The sequence below is a fragment of the Eucyclogobius newberryi genome, unplaced genomic scaffold, assembly GCF_026437365.1.
Source record: "Eucyclogobius newberryi isolate DKJ021-1_F unplaced genomic scaffold, fEucNew1.0.hap1 SCAF_22, whole genome shotgun sequence".
Classification (NCBI taxonomy): domain Eukaryota; kingdom Metazoa; phylum Chordata; class Actinopteri; order Gobiiformes; family Gobiidae; genus Eucyclogobius; species Eucyclogobius newberryi.
The window spans coordinates 7710761-7724391 of NW_027315857.1; the positions used below are offsets into that span (position 1 = coordinate 7710761).

A 13631-nucleotide genomic window follows, 5' to 3' on the forward strand; every position below is an offset into this window, starting at 1 on the left:
ATTGACATTAGCAACTGGCACATGAGCAGAACAGGCTGTACAAGTCTGTTTATCTTTTATCTCTGCACAATACGGACACAAAAAGGACACGAGAAGCTCTACATCCTTTTGTTGTGAATATTCAGCGTGCAAACATGATGATAATGTATTCAGCTACAATAGGGATTCAACTTTGCTTCGAAAACGTTGTGCTGTTGCGTATTTATACTGCAGTACTTCCCCACTTCTTCCCCTATGTGCCACATGATGACATCATTACATAACTCAAACCCACATGGCAGGCCATACAATAATAGACTACTGCTTCTACTGCTGGTATTGCATCGCTGCTTTAAGTTGCAGTAACGTCCGTGCAGATATTCGCTGGTCTTTAGTGCGCTCGGCCGGCACTAAAACCATAAGAAACCCAAACACAGAAAGAGGCCAGACGGAGAACATTGTGCCCCTCAGACTCGACGGACAACATTCCACTCATACTTCATCGAGCTACTTTCATCACTGTAAGCAATATCTGATTATCTGAATATCTGACTGCAATTTGTCTTAATGAACTGCTACTACTACTGCAGTACCTCCAGGACTATACTTAAAATAGTAATCTGCTCCTACTCCAACCAAACACTATTACTAACACTCATCGTGAAGAGTAATGTTGATCCAACCTTTATTGACGCTTCCAAGTCAGTTCCCAACCTAAAATCCACCTTGCCTAGTAAATTACTTAAAGCATAAAGTTACGATCCCCATTGAAAAACCACTACGCGTTTTTCCCCAGACGAAATGAGATATTTGCGGACGAGACTTATTAGGTTTTCCGCGGCTTCATAAACCTCCCAACATGGCGCACAGCATGTCTGGAAATGTAATAAGACCGGAACATCGGATATGCCATGTAATTCATCCATCAACGATATAATATTAAGGCCACAACAGTGATATCGTTAGACATGATTGACTGTGGGACGAGACGATCAGACATATTTTCCTGTGTTTTATGGGATAATGCAGTACTAAACGTGCCCAGGACATTTCATTCTGTGGGTTTCTAAATGAGAGGTCCACTGCAAACGCCGGTATCATGTATCCAATTTTCTTTTGTAGTTGAGTTTCCGATATTGGACCCTATACTTTTGTCTTGGAACATGGGCCTTAGCCACAAGTGTAAATTCTTAATGTGGATTTAGTCTCGAGTTGAACAAAGAAGGAAACCAATGCTTGACATGGAATGTTTGGTGTTTTAGTGATTAGGATCAACACTAAAAATGAAGCGTCATGGCTGTTTCTCTAAATAATGTACCGTAATTTCCGGACTCTAAGTTTCACCTTTTTTCATAGTTTTGGCCGGGATGCAACTTATACTTCTATTTATACTTATATACTTATACTCCGGAGCGACTTATATGTGATATTATTGGTTATTTTCACACTTACAACCACATTTCATCCTCCAGAAGCGGTGTCAATTAGATTATGAACAGGGGTAAATGAATGGGCAGTTTATATGGAATGCAGCAGGGGAGATAATGCAGTAGTAGTAGTAGTAGTAGTAGTAGTAGTAGTAGCAGTAATCATGGTGGTCTGGGCATTTCCTTTCTGCATCAAACTCAGAGTAAGTTTCTTGTTGACATCCCTCTGTGTCATTCACCCCGCTGCAGGGAAACTCACAAAAGTAAAACGTCAACTTTCTGTCCCGCGTTACATAATACGGCGGATATGAGTTTAAAAAAAGCTCCGATCCCCTTCTACTTAAATCTAAATTAACTTGTCCCACATGAGGGAAGGCAGTGCAAAACACCACTTGTCTCGGGCACGAAGCCAGTATCAACTCTGCCCCTCTTTCATGTTGAAATGTATACTTATAAGGCAAAAGGCAACCTCTGTTCAAGCGTAGTGTACCATGTAAGTCCCTGGAATTTTGACTCATTACGCCATCCGCTCACAAAACCTGTTCAGTGCGTCCAATTACCGAGGCCACAAGCGGTAGGACGACAGACTTAACATTTTCACCTTAAAGAAACATCACGCCGCGGTTAGTCTTGACATGCTGAAAGCTGTCACGACGTGTGGTGGGAAAATAGCAGTTAAATACCAAAGTGCAACATTGTTTTGTTGCCGTTATTGTCAGTTGTGTAGTCCTCTATGTCTTTTATCGATTTAGTTGTTGTTTGTTGTGTTTCTAATTCACAGTTATATTGGGTCTTAAAATTGCATCAAAAGTGGAGATTCTTTGTTTTGTTTAACCATGGTGCTACTTATGTTACTTCTACTACTACAACTACACCCAACTGTACCACCAATATAAAAAACATACCGTATTTTTCATAGTTTTGGCCGGGGTGCGACTTATTCTTATATTTATACTTGTATACTTATACTCCGGAGCGACTTATATGTGATATTATTCGTTATTTTCACACTTGCAACCGCATTTCATACTCCAGTGCGACTTATATATGTTTTTTTCTTCTCTACAGTGCATTTTTTGGCTGGTGCGACTTATACTCCAGCGCGACTTATAGTCCGGAAAATACGGTACTTGCAAAATTTGACACACAAAAATACAAACCCAAAAACTATAGTATCCTTCAACAGTACTTTTGTCATACTACCTCCTCCGTACCAGTACATTTTCTACTACTACTGACATTACTCCTATGCGTACTCTTATACAGTGTAGTCCGCATAGTTAAACATGAAGTGCTGACATAGTAGTGCTTCTCTTTCATTAGTTTTATTGGCTCTTGTCTGGTTGAGGCTGACGAGGGGCTAAGCTGCCTAAAGCCTGTGGGGGTAGAGATAAGGAACAGCAGTGCAAACCAAATAAAGCTGATTTGCACTTGGAGTGGGCCAAAGTTGCATACGCTCTTAACGCGACTGAATATAGTGATCGTATTATATCCAAACTGGCGCTAATTCAAGTAATAGCCCGTGGAATGTACTTCATGTAGTATTTGTGAAGGTTCCGTGCCAGGCTCCGTGTGCAGTCGGCACTGACGTTTGCATTGTGTGTTCGAATCCCGGCTCTGACAATTTGCTGCATGTCCCACCCTTCTCTCATCCTCATTTCACGCTGAAACTGTCCTGTCCAATGAAGCCTTTGGGCGCAAAAATCCTTGGAATCCTTGAAAAAAAAAAAGTAAAAGAGTTCAAAAGGACACGAGAGAGATTAGCTGAGTATAAACATAAACTATGTATCAAAAATACTCAAGGTGACATACTGAGCACATAAAGAAACATTATCATAACATAATCAATGAGCAATGCACAACATCATTTTACGGTTAGTTGGATAAGTACTGTACCAGTAAGTACTATACCAGTAAGGACTATACCAGTAAGTTGTATTTTCTGACTTTTTAATCTTGCCCACACATATATGTTAATTTATAGTGAACTTGATACAATTATTTTTCATTTTTGTCAAGATAAGATAAGCCTTTATTTGTCCCGCAATGGGGAAATTCCAGTGTTGCATCACAAAGTAGGCACAAGTATGACACAATGTATGTTTATCAGTGAAATACTTTAATGACTGAACAACCATGCAGCCGTTACGATACACATTTTACTACTACACTCTCTGTAGACTTCTGCATGTAACTACTAGTACCCACACCTACAACTACCGGTATTATAGTTATAGCAAAGATGCACTTAAAGTCTACCATTGAGGAACAACAATGCAGCGCCCTGTGGCCACCATTAATTTCCAAACCAAACAGTGTCATCTTTCCCATGATGACTTTTCCGGTCTGGAAGCACAATTACACAGGGAAGATAAGACTACTACTGTTACATAAATACCACAAGGCCATGAGGTTTTGTGCACGCATGGCTGCAAATAACGATTATTTTAGTAATGATCGATGAGTCAGCGGTTAATATTTTCATTAGTCAAACCATTATTAAGTGTAAACAGTGATGACTATTTTTTAACCGACATTTAATTTGAAAAGCTTTGTTATGCCAACATAGGAACAGAAGCCAATATGTCGTTATGAACCTGTTGAACGTGACTGTGGCCATAAAACAATCAAGTCTGGTTTGCAACTGCAGTTAAAACATTATTTAATCATTTAATGTTAAGTCAATATATTTTAAAAAGATAAACAGACATGTTCAAATGTAAACTATTTGCCTTGGATCTGCATCAAGTAATTAAATGATGGCATAATACATTTAAACAGGATGTATCAGGTCCGGTTTGCCACTCAAAAGGAATAGTGTTCAAGTCTTCAAATATTTTAGTATTTTCTGGACTATAAGTCGCACTGGAGTATAAGTCAAAAGTACTGTTGAGGGATACTATAGTTTTTGGGTTTGTATTTTTGTGTGTGTCAAATTTTGCAAGTACCATATTTTCCGGACTATAAGTCGCGCTGGAGTATAAGTCGCACCAGCCAAAAAATGCATAATAGAGAAGAAAAGAACACAGAGTATGAAATGCGGTTGCAAGTGTGAAAATAACACATATTATCACATATAAGTCGCTCCGGAGTATAAGTATATAAGTATGAGTCGCACCCCGGCCAAAACTATGAAAAAAGGTGCGACTTATAATCCAGAAAACACATGTATAACAATCAATTTGTAGATGAAAAATGACAGAAGAAGAAATGTCCATATATTATTTTAATTTTCACACAAAACAAAATCACGAAACATCAATAAAACCTTTCAAACATAAGTCACAGGGGTGAAAATGATGTCATTGTTTAAAGGTGTTGACAATACAGTAGAGTATTAACTTGAATATGCCCACTCGCATACGTGTCCACAGTCAACGATCCGTTTTAGTCAATTCTTAAGACCCAAGACCATCAAATTAATTCAGTCAAGCATATGTGTCGTTCAATGTGCAGCTAATCTCTTGCATTTAAGACTATTGCTAAAGACGGCTTAGCTTCAGTCAATAAAAAAAAAATCATTACAGACACAGTGGTACGCAGAATTTGGCATGGAGGAGGATTGCACTTGCTGTAACACTAAAAAAACGAGCCGCTTGGCCACTTCAAACAGTCGAGTTCGGATCGCTCAGCACAGAAAATGTCTACTTTCCCCAAACGGTTGCTAATCCACTCCCTCAGAACGGCAGATTGTGGTTCGACCTCTTTGGTAAAGTTCAAACTGTATTTTCCATCGTGCTGAGGTTTCTGAGCAGCTCAAACATTGTCCAGGCAGTTACTTCAAAAATAAATACAATGCGTTAAAAAAAAGTACCATTTTGGTTTCAGTATTTGCATTGAAAAAAGGCGTTATGGATTTTTACTAAACTGAACAGTAATGCGGAAGGAAGTACTGTGTTGACGATTAAATGGCCGTTTCAAGTAGGGCTGCACAATATATGAGTCATTTTTGTGGGTTACGTTATTTTGTGTCATGTTATTCATGCTTTTATCTTTGAGTTTTACCTTATATTTGTATGACATTCTTTAGATGTACAATTAGCTTAACTTGATATAATGAAATACTGTGAAAATGGACCAGCGCAGAGTTTCTCAAACTGTCCTCTGGTGGTCACAGCTTCAGTTCTTGTGTTTACTTCATTTAGAGCGGTGGTTCTCAACCCATTTCAGTCATGGCCCCAAAATTACAATCGTTGGCATTCGCAACCCACAGAAACAAAAACGTAGCTTAATTGCAACATTATATGTGTCTTATGTTTAATTTTTTTTCTAACCACTGCGTGCAAAGGGTGTCAAGCCTTGTTTAAGATTATTGCTTAACTTTTCAACTGTTTCCCATTTCATCCAGCATTTCGCGACACCCATGTTGAGAACCACTGATTTAGAGTACACTTTATTCACTCTTTTGCTCTTCCTTCAGTATTTTCTGTGGTAAGGGTTTATTCCTACTTAAGACCTGGTTCAGCCCTAATTTAGACCTGAAACTGTCCTGTTATTAACCCGATTTAGATCTAGTGGTACTCGGAAGGCTAAATCTTTCCCTTGGTTGTATTTAGCGTAAAAGGCTTGAGAAATTCTGCACTAGAGCATTCTTTGCATACAATTTAAACTGGTTTTGTTTTTATTCAGAATGAGCAGCAAATTTTACTTCTTTTATGGAAGGAACAATCCACTTTTACGTCCTTTATTGTAATTACCATTGAATTTATTCCTTATTAATGATTGAAAATGACTTTTTTGGGCATATACTGCACAGCCCTACTTTCATGGTAAAACAACGTGAAAACTGTCACACAAAACGGTATCAAACCCGTCCTTTTTGGGCGACCACACTATCCAAAACAGTAGTACTCATCCGACTCCACCCTGAGTTTCAACGGCGTTTTGCTGAACAAGTCTCCATTGATCACAGCTTTGTCCACGTAAGAGCTGAGGTCCGTCGGCGAAGGGTCGTCGGGGAGATCCTCCAAAGTGTCCAGATACGAGCCCACGGAGAGGCCGTCCAAATTGTCACTGTTGGCGTCGTTCAGACTGTTGGCGCTGCCCCGGAACGAGCTGCCGTCCTGGCTGTCGGACAGGCTGTACAGGCTCCCCGACAGGCTGCCGTCCTGACTGGCAGTGCCGCCCTTGTCCTCCATCATCCAGCGGATCGACTCGATGCCCTCGTTGATGGTCATAAGCTGCTGCATCAGTTTGACGTCGATGGCTCGCAAGTTCGCCTGGGAAGTAGAAAAGAGAGGGGTTGGGTGAATGGGTTGTTAAGTACGGTACATTTTGATAAGAGGTGATTGTTTTTGGTGGCAGAGGTGGGTAGTTTACTTTTTAGTTTAGTTTAGTTACTTTTTAGGGTAGTTTACGTTTTCTGACTCAATGCTTTTAATTCTATTTGAGTTATATTTTTGAGTAAAAGTTTATGACATGACCAACATCAAATTATTCCAACATTTGCACTTCTCACACCTTACATTCAGATAGGATTTAAATTTGTATTTTTTGTCTCTATTCTTTGGAAATAATAATAATATATGCATAATTGTTGTCATTCTGATCACACTAACTTGTTAATCTGTTTAAATATTCAAATTACTAAATATTCAAAATGTCTAAACTGTTACCCAGTACTCAACCATTATATTTAGAAATTAGTATTCTCCTAATACTTTTTATTCTCATTTCTTGAGACACTACTTTTTACTTCTACTTGAGTAATATATTAAAGTAGCGATACTCTTACTTGATCACACATTTTGATTACGTAGTAGGATGTTGAAAAGATCTACTATTACTATACTACTACTACTACTACTACTACTACTACTGCAACGGCTCCTCCCAGCAATTACAAGCATTACCACCATTGATGAAAAATATAATGGATTTGGGTCACTGTGCCTCATAAGTATTCATACATTCTATGAGCATGAAGTATGTAATACGCAAACAAAAATGCTAATGACAACTCAACAAATGTTAGCATTCTTTTCACATGGCCACTGCACAATGGACTTCTTCTCCCAAAGTGAACAAAGGAAACAGGAACTTGTATTATCCCAGTAATAGAGCCGTCAGGAAGCATGCGTTCAGTATTCTGAATGATTTGTGGACCATCCACACAGTACAGCCATTGACTCAAGTCTGCCATGACAACTGTTGCATTTAGGAGGAGGAAATGACCGGCTTAGAGTCCATCAAAGGGATTCCCCGATCTCCAAGAAGCTGACAAACGCTTAGTCGGGGTGAAAAATGACCAAATGAACAGCTGCAGCAACCTGTTGTTGTCAAATGACATTCAAATGGTGTGTTGTTCCAGACAGCTGGCTATAGCTTTTCTTTTGGACTGGACAGTGCGTTTGTGTACAGTCGACCCGCCTGCTGTAGACACACATGGGAGCAGAAGGAGAGAGCATTAGCCCAAATTGCTACGCAGTGTTGAAATGACACCAAACTAACTGTAAATGTAATTGAGTACCGTAAACACAATTACTGCAGCTTTCTCTTTGTCATGTGCTTCTTAAGGCGAGCATGCAAATATTTGACCAATGATGCACAGTATTTGCTTAGGATCCAGACTGATCCTACCTGTATATTACAGAAGGGTGTTTTCTTGGCTGGCAAGTACAATACCAAGACACAGTTGTCATAAAGTTGTTTTTGATACCATCTTCTACACAAATTATTCAGCCAACCAGACGAGATGGAATAATGTTTTATCACCATCCATCCATCCATCCATCCATTTTCTACCGCTTGTTCCCTTTCGGGGTCGCGGTCGCATGTTTTATCACACTAGGCCAAATAGAGCTGGCTTTGAAAACACTACTAAACAAAAACGGTAAATAAAATAAAGTAAAGTTGTTTTTCTTCTTAAATGACACTTAGCTGTTTTTGCAAATTAACTATATACATTTAATTGGAGGTGTTTTAATGCAAGATTAGGACAACACAAGTCTGCATGTCACGATTATTACGATATATCGACTTATCGTTCAATAACAAACAAATTGACACATTGACATGAAGAAGCCCTCATTACCTTTGAACTTAGTGACCAGAAAAGGGATAATGGTGCTTGAGAAACTCGGTCAACTCTGCCATCTGCTCAGTCATCTCATCCTAATACCTCGCTTGAGCTAAAAATAAGCACTTTACGTTAAGGTAATTCCATTCCACAGACCAAACAGTCGCGTGACGGCAATTAACACAGAGACAATTGGATCCCGCTGTGTTTTTGAATGGCAAAGGAGGATGCATGCTCCTGGTGGTTAGGATGGATGAGGAAAGGAGGCGACTTGTCTCTCTGTTTGTCTGTGAGGGGCAGGTGTGAATGAATGTCACCTACTTCTGACCCAAGTTTCATGCTTTACGCAGACGCCAAATACACTACTTCTGCAATTAACAACTACCTGCAACGTGTATTCTGCTTTTGACAAAAACAAAAAAAAAGAGAAACGACAGACATTTCCTGTGTATTTAACCAACGCGTTACAACTTGCTAATTAATTAAGCAAGAATGTCCCAAAACGGTTGCATCTGCGCCACTGTTACTATTACGCACGGACGCATTACGCGCATAATGTTCTTTTCCAAGTGAAATGTCATAACTGATTACTTAATGATGTAATGATTGCTTACCATTTCTTGTTTAAGAAGTAACATTCTGCTCTCCAGGCGTTTAAAGTCCGCGGATTTGGCACAGAACTTGGCTGAACGCGGCGCCTTGTCGTGCGGTTTCCCCCCAACCAGCGAGCGCACGAGACTATCCGGCGCTTTCCGTCCCAACTTTGTCTCCAAATCTTTCAACTCGGGCATAACGCTGCTGTCCTCGTCCATGGTTTTACGCACAGGGGTCTAAAAAAGTCACAGTAGCAGACGTGCCAAGCCCAAAAACGTGGATGGAGGGTCTTGGGATAGAAGGAGGCGCGTCAGTAGCAGAAGACGCGCTCAGGAGTGGCCAGTGCGCTCCGGTCCTTTTCATTCGAGCATCTGACAGAACAATGCGTAACTGCGAGTCAAAACACTTAACCATTTGGCATTACCTCATCCCAGACCTCCCACCGGAGCTTTAGACCAGTAGCTCTACTGTTTAACCACCACGCGCTGCCTCCAGGCCGCGCCCCACGAGCGACGTCCCTCTGAAACCAGACACCTGACGCACAAGGAGCCGGCAGGGCGCTCCGTATGAGAGAGGTGCACATCAAGACATCGTTTATTTAATAGCAAAGCATTTAATAACACGAAGGCAATGCATGGTTACAGTTGAATTTGTGAGGTGTAAAAGTGCATGACATTTGGGGGAGTTTTTTCCAAACAAGAATCGAGACAATAAAGGAATTTGTGTAAAAAGTAGCATCCAAGCCATATAAAGTCCAAAAACATTTTATAAGCATTTCAGTTTGTCCAAAAACGTTAAATAATATGACAAAGATGAGCAAGTTAAAAGGGAAATGTAGCGTCTGTCTCCGTGATGCTGCACCCAGCTTCAAAGGTTGGATTAGTGCGCCCCCAAGAGGCTGCTAAGGCTCTGTCAGAATGTTTTTTGCTAAGTGATTTCCACTTCTACTTCCTAATACTGCATTTTACACCATTATATCTCTGAATCATCTACCTCATTTCAGAGATAATTGCGTAAAAGCTCAAACACACGTCCAGGCACTGAACTCATACAGTGTAACATTAGCACCACCTGGTGGCCACGCAATGCAAAACGTACTTTTAACTTGCATTATTATCCACCAGATAACCTAAAGATACAGAACGATTTTGCATCTGTATAAATAACATTAATCTGACAAAATATGTATTTTACGGTAAATGTGATAATTAAACAGCCGTTTTAAACAACAGATTGGCTTTTGTCATCATCATATCTCTGGTAATGATCCGAAAGCAGAGGCTGGTGGCCTTCCCTCCTGGACTTGGCCCGGACTGCACACGTAGTGGCAGCAAAGACAACAGCAACCACCACTAGGGCGGTGACAATGGTCATCGTGATGATTTCAGTCACGGTAAAGGGTTGAGCTGCACAAATTAAAAAGAAAATCAACCACTGCTTTTATATCCTTTTTTTGTTATTAAAGTTTTAAAATATCTACCTGGCCATGCAGCTTCATAAGTGTAGCCCAGATTTTCTGGAGCCGTGACAAACATCTCGACGTTGGTCACAGGAGGCCAGAAAGGCACCATGTTGTAGCCTCTGTTGTGGCCAATGGGAGCGTTCTGATCTGGATACACAGTTGTATCTGTGAAGAAACACAAACAATCCATACAATACTACACAATGATGTCATTGTAGATATAATACAATAGTATGTTGTTGGCTTTTCACTCAGATAATGACAGACAAGTAAGTAAATAATAATGATTATTTTCCACAAACACACCTGGACTGTGTCTCCTCAACCACTCGTCAAAGATGGCGTCTGTGTATGTGTGCAGCAGGACAAAGATGGGGTCATTTGGCGAGAGGTGGGTCTGCCCCCCTGTCCCGTTCAGGAACAGATGGGCCAGGTTGTGAAGACTCCTTACCGCTGGGTCGTAGTTTCCTTGGGGGGCGCTGTAGCCTGCAAAACACATCATATAAAACGTATTAAAACTAACATCCCTCACTGCAAATATGAGCTTCATGATGGAGAGATAAAGAAAAAGCAAAGCACCTTCAATGGAGTTCCTGAAGCTCTCATCGGAGGTGGAGTAGAAGGGGGCTGTGTCAAAAGTGTTGACCTGGAGACAAGCGGCCACGTCCTGGGGCTCTGGGAGGCGCTGCACCATGGGACGGTTCACATTTCCTGCTGGGTTCCTCCTGATGGGAGCGGACTCTGTGCCTGGACAGGAAAGTAACATTCTTTAACATCAGTCACGCTGGAAGGAATGGAAGTAATAGTGTAAGAACATTTTGGTCATCTTTTAATTACAGCACAACATTTTGGGCCAAGTATTTTTAAATGGTGAATGCAGAATCAGGTTTATTTTAATGGTCAACATAATAAATCGTATTGGTGGATTAAAAACACTGAGAATAAATGTTTTTGGCTGGGCAGGAATTTAGACTTACTGTTACATATAGTTCCCAGTGTGTCATAATCCTCCACGCTCTCACAGATCACCCTCCACGACGAGAACACAGAGTTTGTGCTCAGGGAATTCAGGTCAAAACTGCTGCGAGCCCCCATCAGATCATCCGTGCAAATGTCACATGTGCTGCCCCCAATGGCGAAGTCCCAGTAGGGCAGGGCAAAGGAGGGGTCCTGCAGCATGTCCTGGTGAGAAGATTTGGTTCATTAGTGTATAGGTTATTTTATTTTAACTCTCCAAAATATCTATACATTATATTTAACCGTTTGAGATTGCCAAAAATGGTTGTAAACTACGACTTGTGCACAAATGTACGTGTAAGTATAGCATCTATTCAATATTGTGTAGACATATAGCAAATTAAATACGTTAAGTCTTGCTGTTAGTATCCACACAGCCTCATTACTCTTAAAATGACTAAAAAAATACACGGATTAAATCTAATCTGCGCGTAAACGATGTATCTAATTGCGTTGCTTTACGCATTCATTACGCATTACGCGCCCTGATTGGCATAACTTTCTGTGGCTCGTGGTTGCACTTCACATTCCCATTTACGCACACGCCATAACCAATTACATTATCCACACCAATTACCCCATGGCATTTTCACTTAATCACACAGTGGAAGGAAAGGGCTTGTCACCTGCATGTCCCGCTCCAGCTGAAGAAGGTGGAACCTGTGCCACGTGAGAAACCCGGGGCCCTCGTGGGAAAAGTCCACTCCTCCAAAACTGGCCTGTCCAGCGCCGAGAAACGTCTTGCTGACAGAGTAGTAGTGGGTCCACACAAAGTAGTTGTATATTGTGATGTTCTCAAACTGCATGGTGTTTCCATCAGGCCCAAACACCTCCTCGTAGCGCCGCGTGGTGATGACCAAATCCGGGTGCACGGTGCGTTTGGCCTGGTCCAAAGCGCTCACAAACGCGCGCTTCTCCTCCGCACTGAGCTGCATCACGTTTCTTCTGACTGGGGATTATCAGATTAACCAGGTCATTATAGCGTAACGAAACACAATAATTCAACAAACTAAATTAACCCAAAGAAAGCAGACGTGAAAAGACAGTTGAAATGTAAGAATATTTAGCGGAAATATAGGCCCAAGTCTACCAAAAAAAAAATGAAAAAAATTAGGACAAGGACAATACACTAAGCTTAAATTATCAGAAATGTTGTATATGACTAGTTTAATTTTTGATGTATAAATGCCCATTGCAAAAACGTTTATCCAATCTTTACGCATGGCCGCTAAAAGCCTTGTCCACGCGTAAACGGCTGATAACGCGGTTAATTGGCATCCCACACGTATTCTAAGCTTACCAACAGTCACCCGCTCGTCACAGTTTGCTCCCGTAAATCCATGTCTGCATCTCCCGCAGCTGAAGCCGCTGAAGTTTCCGTTGCACTGACACGTTCTGTTGAGAAAGCGCACGGGCCATCTCTCTCTGTCGTCGCGTCCGTCGTGAGGATACTGCGGGCCGTGTGGACGCGCGTCAGCCGCTATCGACACGCACTGTCCGCGGCCCGCACCGGCACCACAAGGGTCATTTTCCAGTCCTGGAGGTGTGGGGCAGCACTGGCCGCTCCGCAGGCCCTCCGGTGTGACGCATTCTCTGGGGAACTGCGCGCTCACCAGCAGCAAGCAGCTCCCCAAAATCAGAAAAAAAACGCACCGCAACATGACCCAAACAAGACAATTAGACACACTTATTCACTTTCACAAAATAGTTAATGAACAGGCATAACAAACAGAATGTGAGTTCGTTTTGCGCAGTGTCCCCCCCAAGCAGAGTCTTTTATAGCGGATTAGCGCATGACTCCCAGGATTTTCATTCCCGCGTGACCCCCTCACATAACATCATATTTCCTCTTGAGGATGAGGCTCAGAAGCAGGCAGGCTGATCCGGTCATGCACACCATTATTCTCCCTCACAAACTTAGTCATAAACCAAAAAGCGCACTAAAATATTGTCAAGGTATTGATTATGAACATGTATTTAAAAATCCTATAACATGTACAGTCAAAGCTTTCAAAACTCTGGACTCACTCCTCCTTTCAACACATCGAAATTGGAACTAAAGCAGGACTAAACCCCAAACAAAATCTGCAAAATCAGGACAAAATAAGGGGTAGAAAAGGACAAACATTGGCAA

The 13631-nt window shown here is 41.3% G+C and overlaps 2 protein-coding genes across 2 annotated transcripts; both read right to left on the minus strand.

The window, feature by feature from the left end:
* Positions 1-4619: 4619 nt before the first annotated feature.
* LOC140371973 (leucine rich adaptor protein 1-like) lies at positions 4620-9274 on the minus strand. The gene is made up of 2 exons (XM_072459212.1): positions 9039-9274; positions 4620-6625 (listed from the first exon to the last, which is right to left on the minus strand). Exons 1-2 carry the CDS (start codon positions 9234-9236, stop codon positions 6239-6241), a joined length of 585 nt encoding a protein of 194 aa, XP_072315313.1. The 5' UTR covers positions 9237-9274; the 3' UTR covers positions 4620-6238.
* Positions 9275-9611: 337 nt separating this feature from the next.
* On the minus strand, positions 9612-13252 carry LOC140371863 (5,6-dihydroxyindole-2-carboxylic acid oxidase-like). The gene is made up of 7 exons (XM_072459093.1): positions 12798-13252; positions 12124-12446; positions 11458-11662; positions 11060-11227; positions 10787-10966; positions 10499-10645; positions 9612-10424 (listed from the first exon to the last, which is right to left on the minus strand). Exons 1-7 carry the CDS (start codon positions 13156-13158, stop codon positions 10240-10242), a joined length of 1569 nt encoding a protein of 522 aa, XP_072315194.1. The 5' UTR covers positions 13159-13252; the 3' UTR covers positions 9612-10239.
* Between the last annotated feature and the right edge of the window lie 379 nt (positions 13253-13631).

Coding starts and splice junctions, on each gene's coding strand:
- LOC140371973 (XM_072459212.1), bottom strand. CDS start 9,236: ATGGACGAGGACAGCAGCGTTATGCCCGAGTTGAAAGATTTGGAGACA. Junction 6,626..9,038: donor TACTTCTTAAACAAGAAATG/GTAAGCAATCAT, acceptor TCTACTTCCCAG/GCGAACTTGCGAGCCATCGA.
- LOC140371863 (XM_072459093.1), bottom strand. CDS start 13,158: ATGTTGCGGTGCGTTTTTTTTCTGATTTTGGGGAGCTGCTTGCTGCTG. Junction 12,447..12,797: donor TGACGAGCGGGTGACTGTTG/GTAAGCTTAGAA, acceptor GATAATCCCCAG/TCAGAAGAAACGTGATGCAG. Junction 10,425..10,498: donor TTATGAAGCTGCATGGCCAG/GTAGATATTTTA, acceptor TAATTTGTGCAG/CTCAACCCTTTACCGTGACT.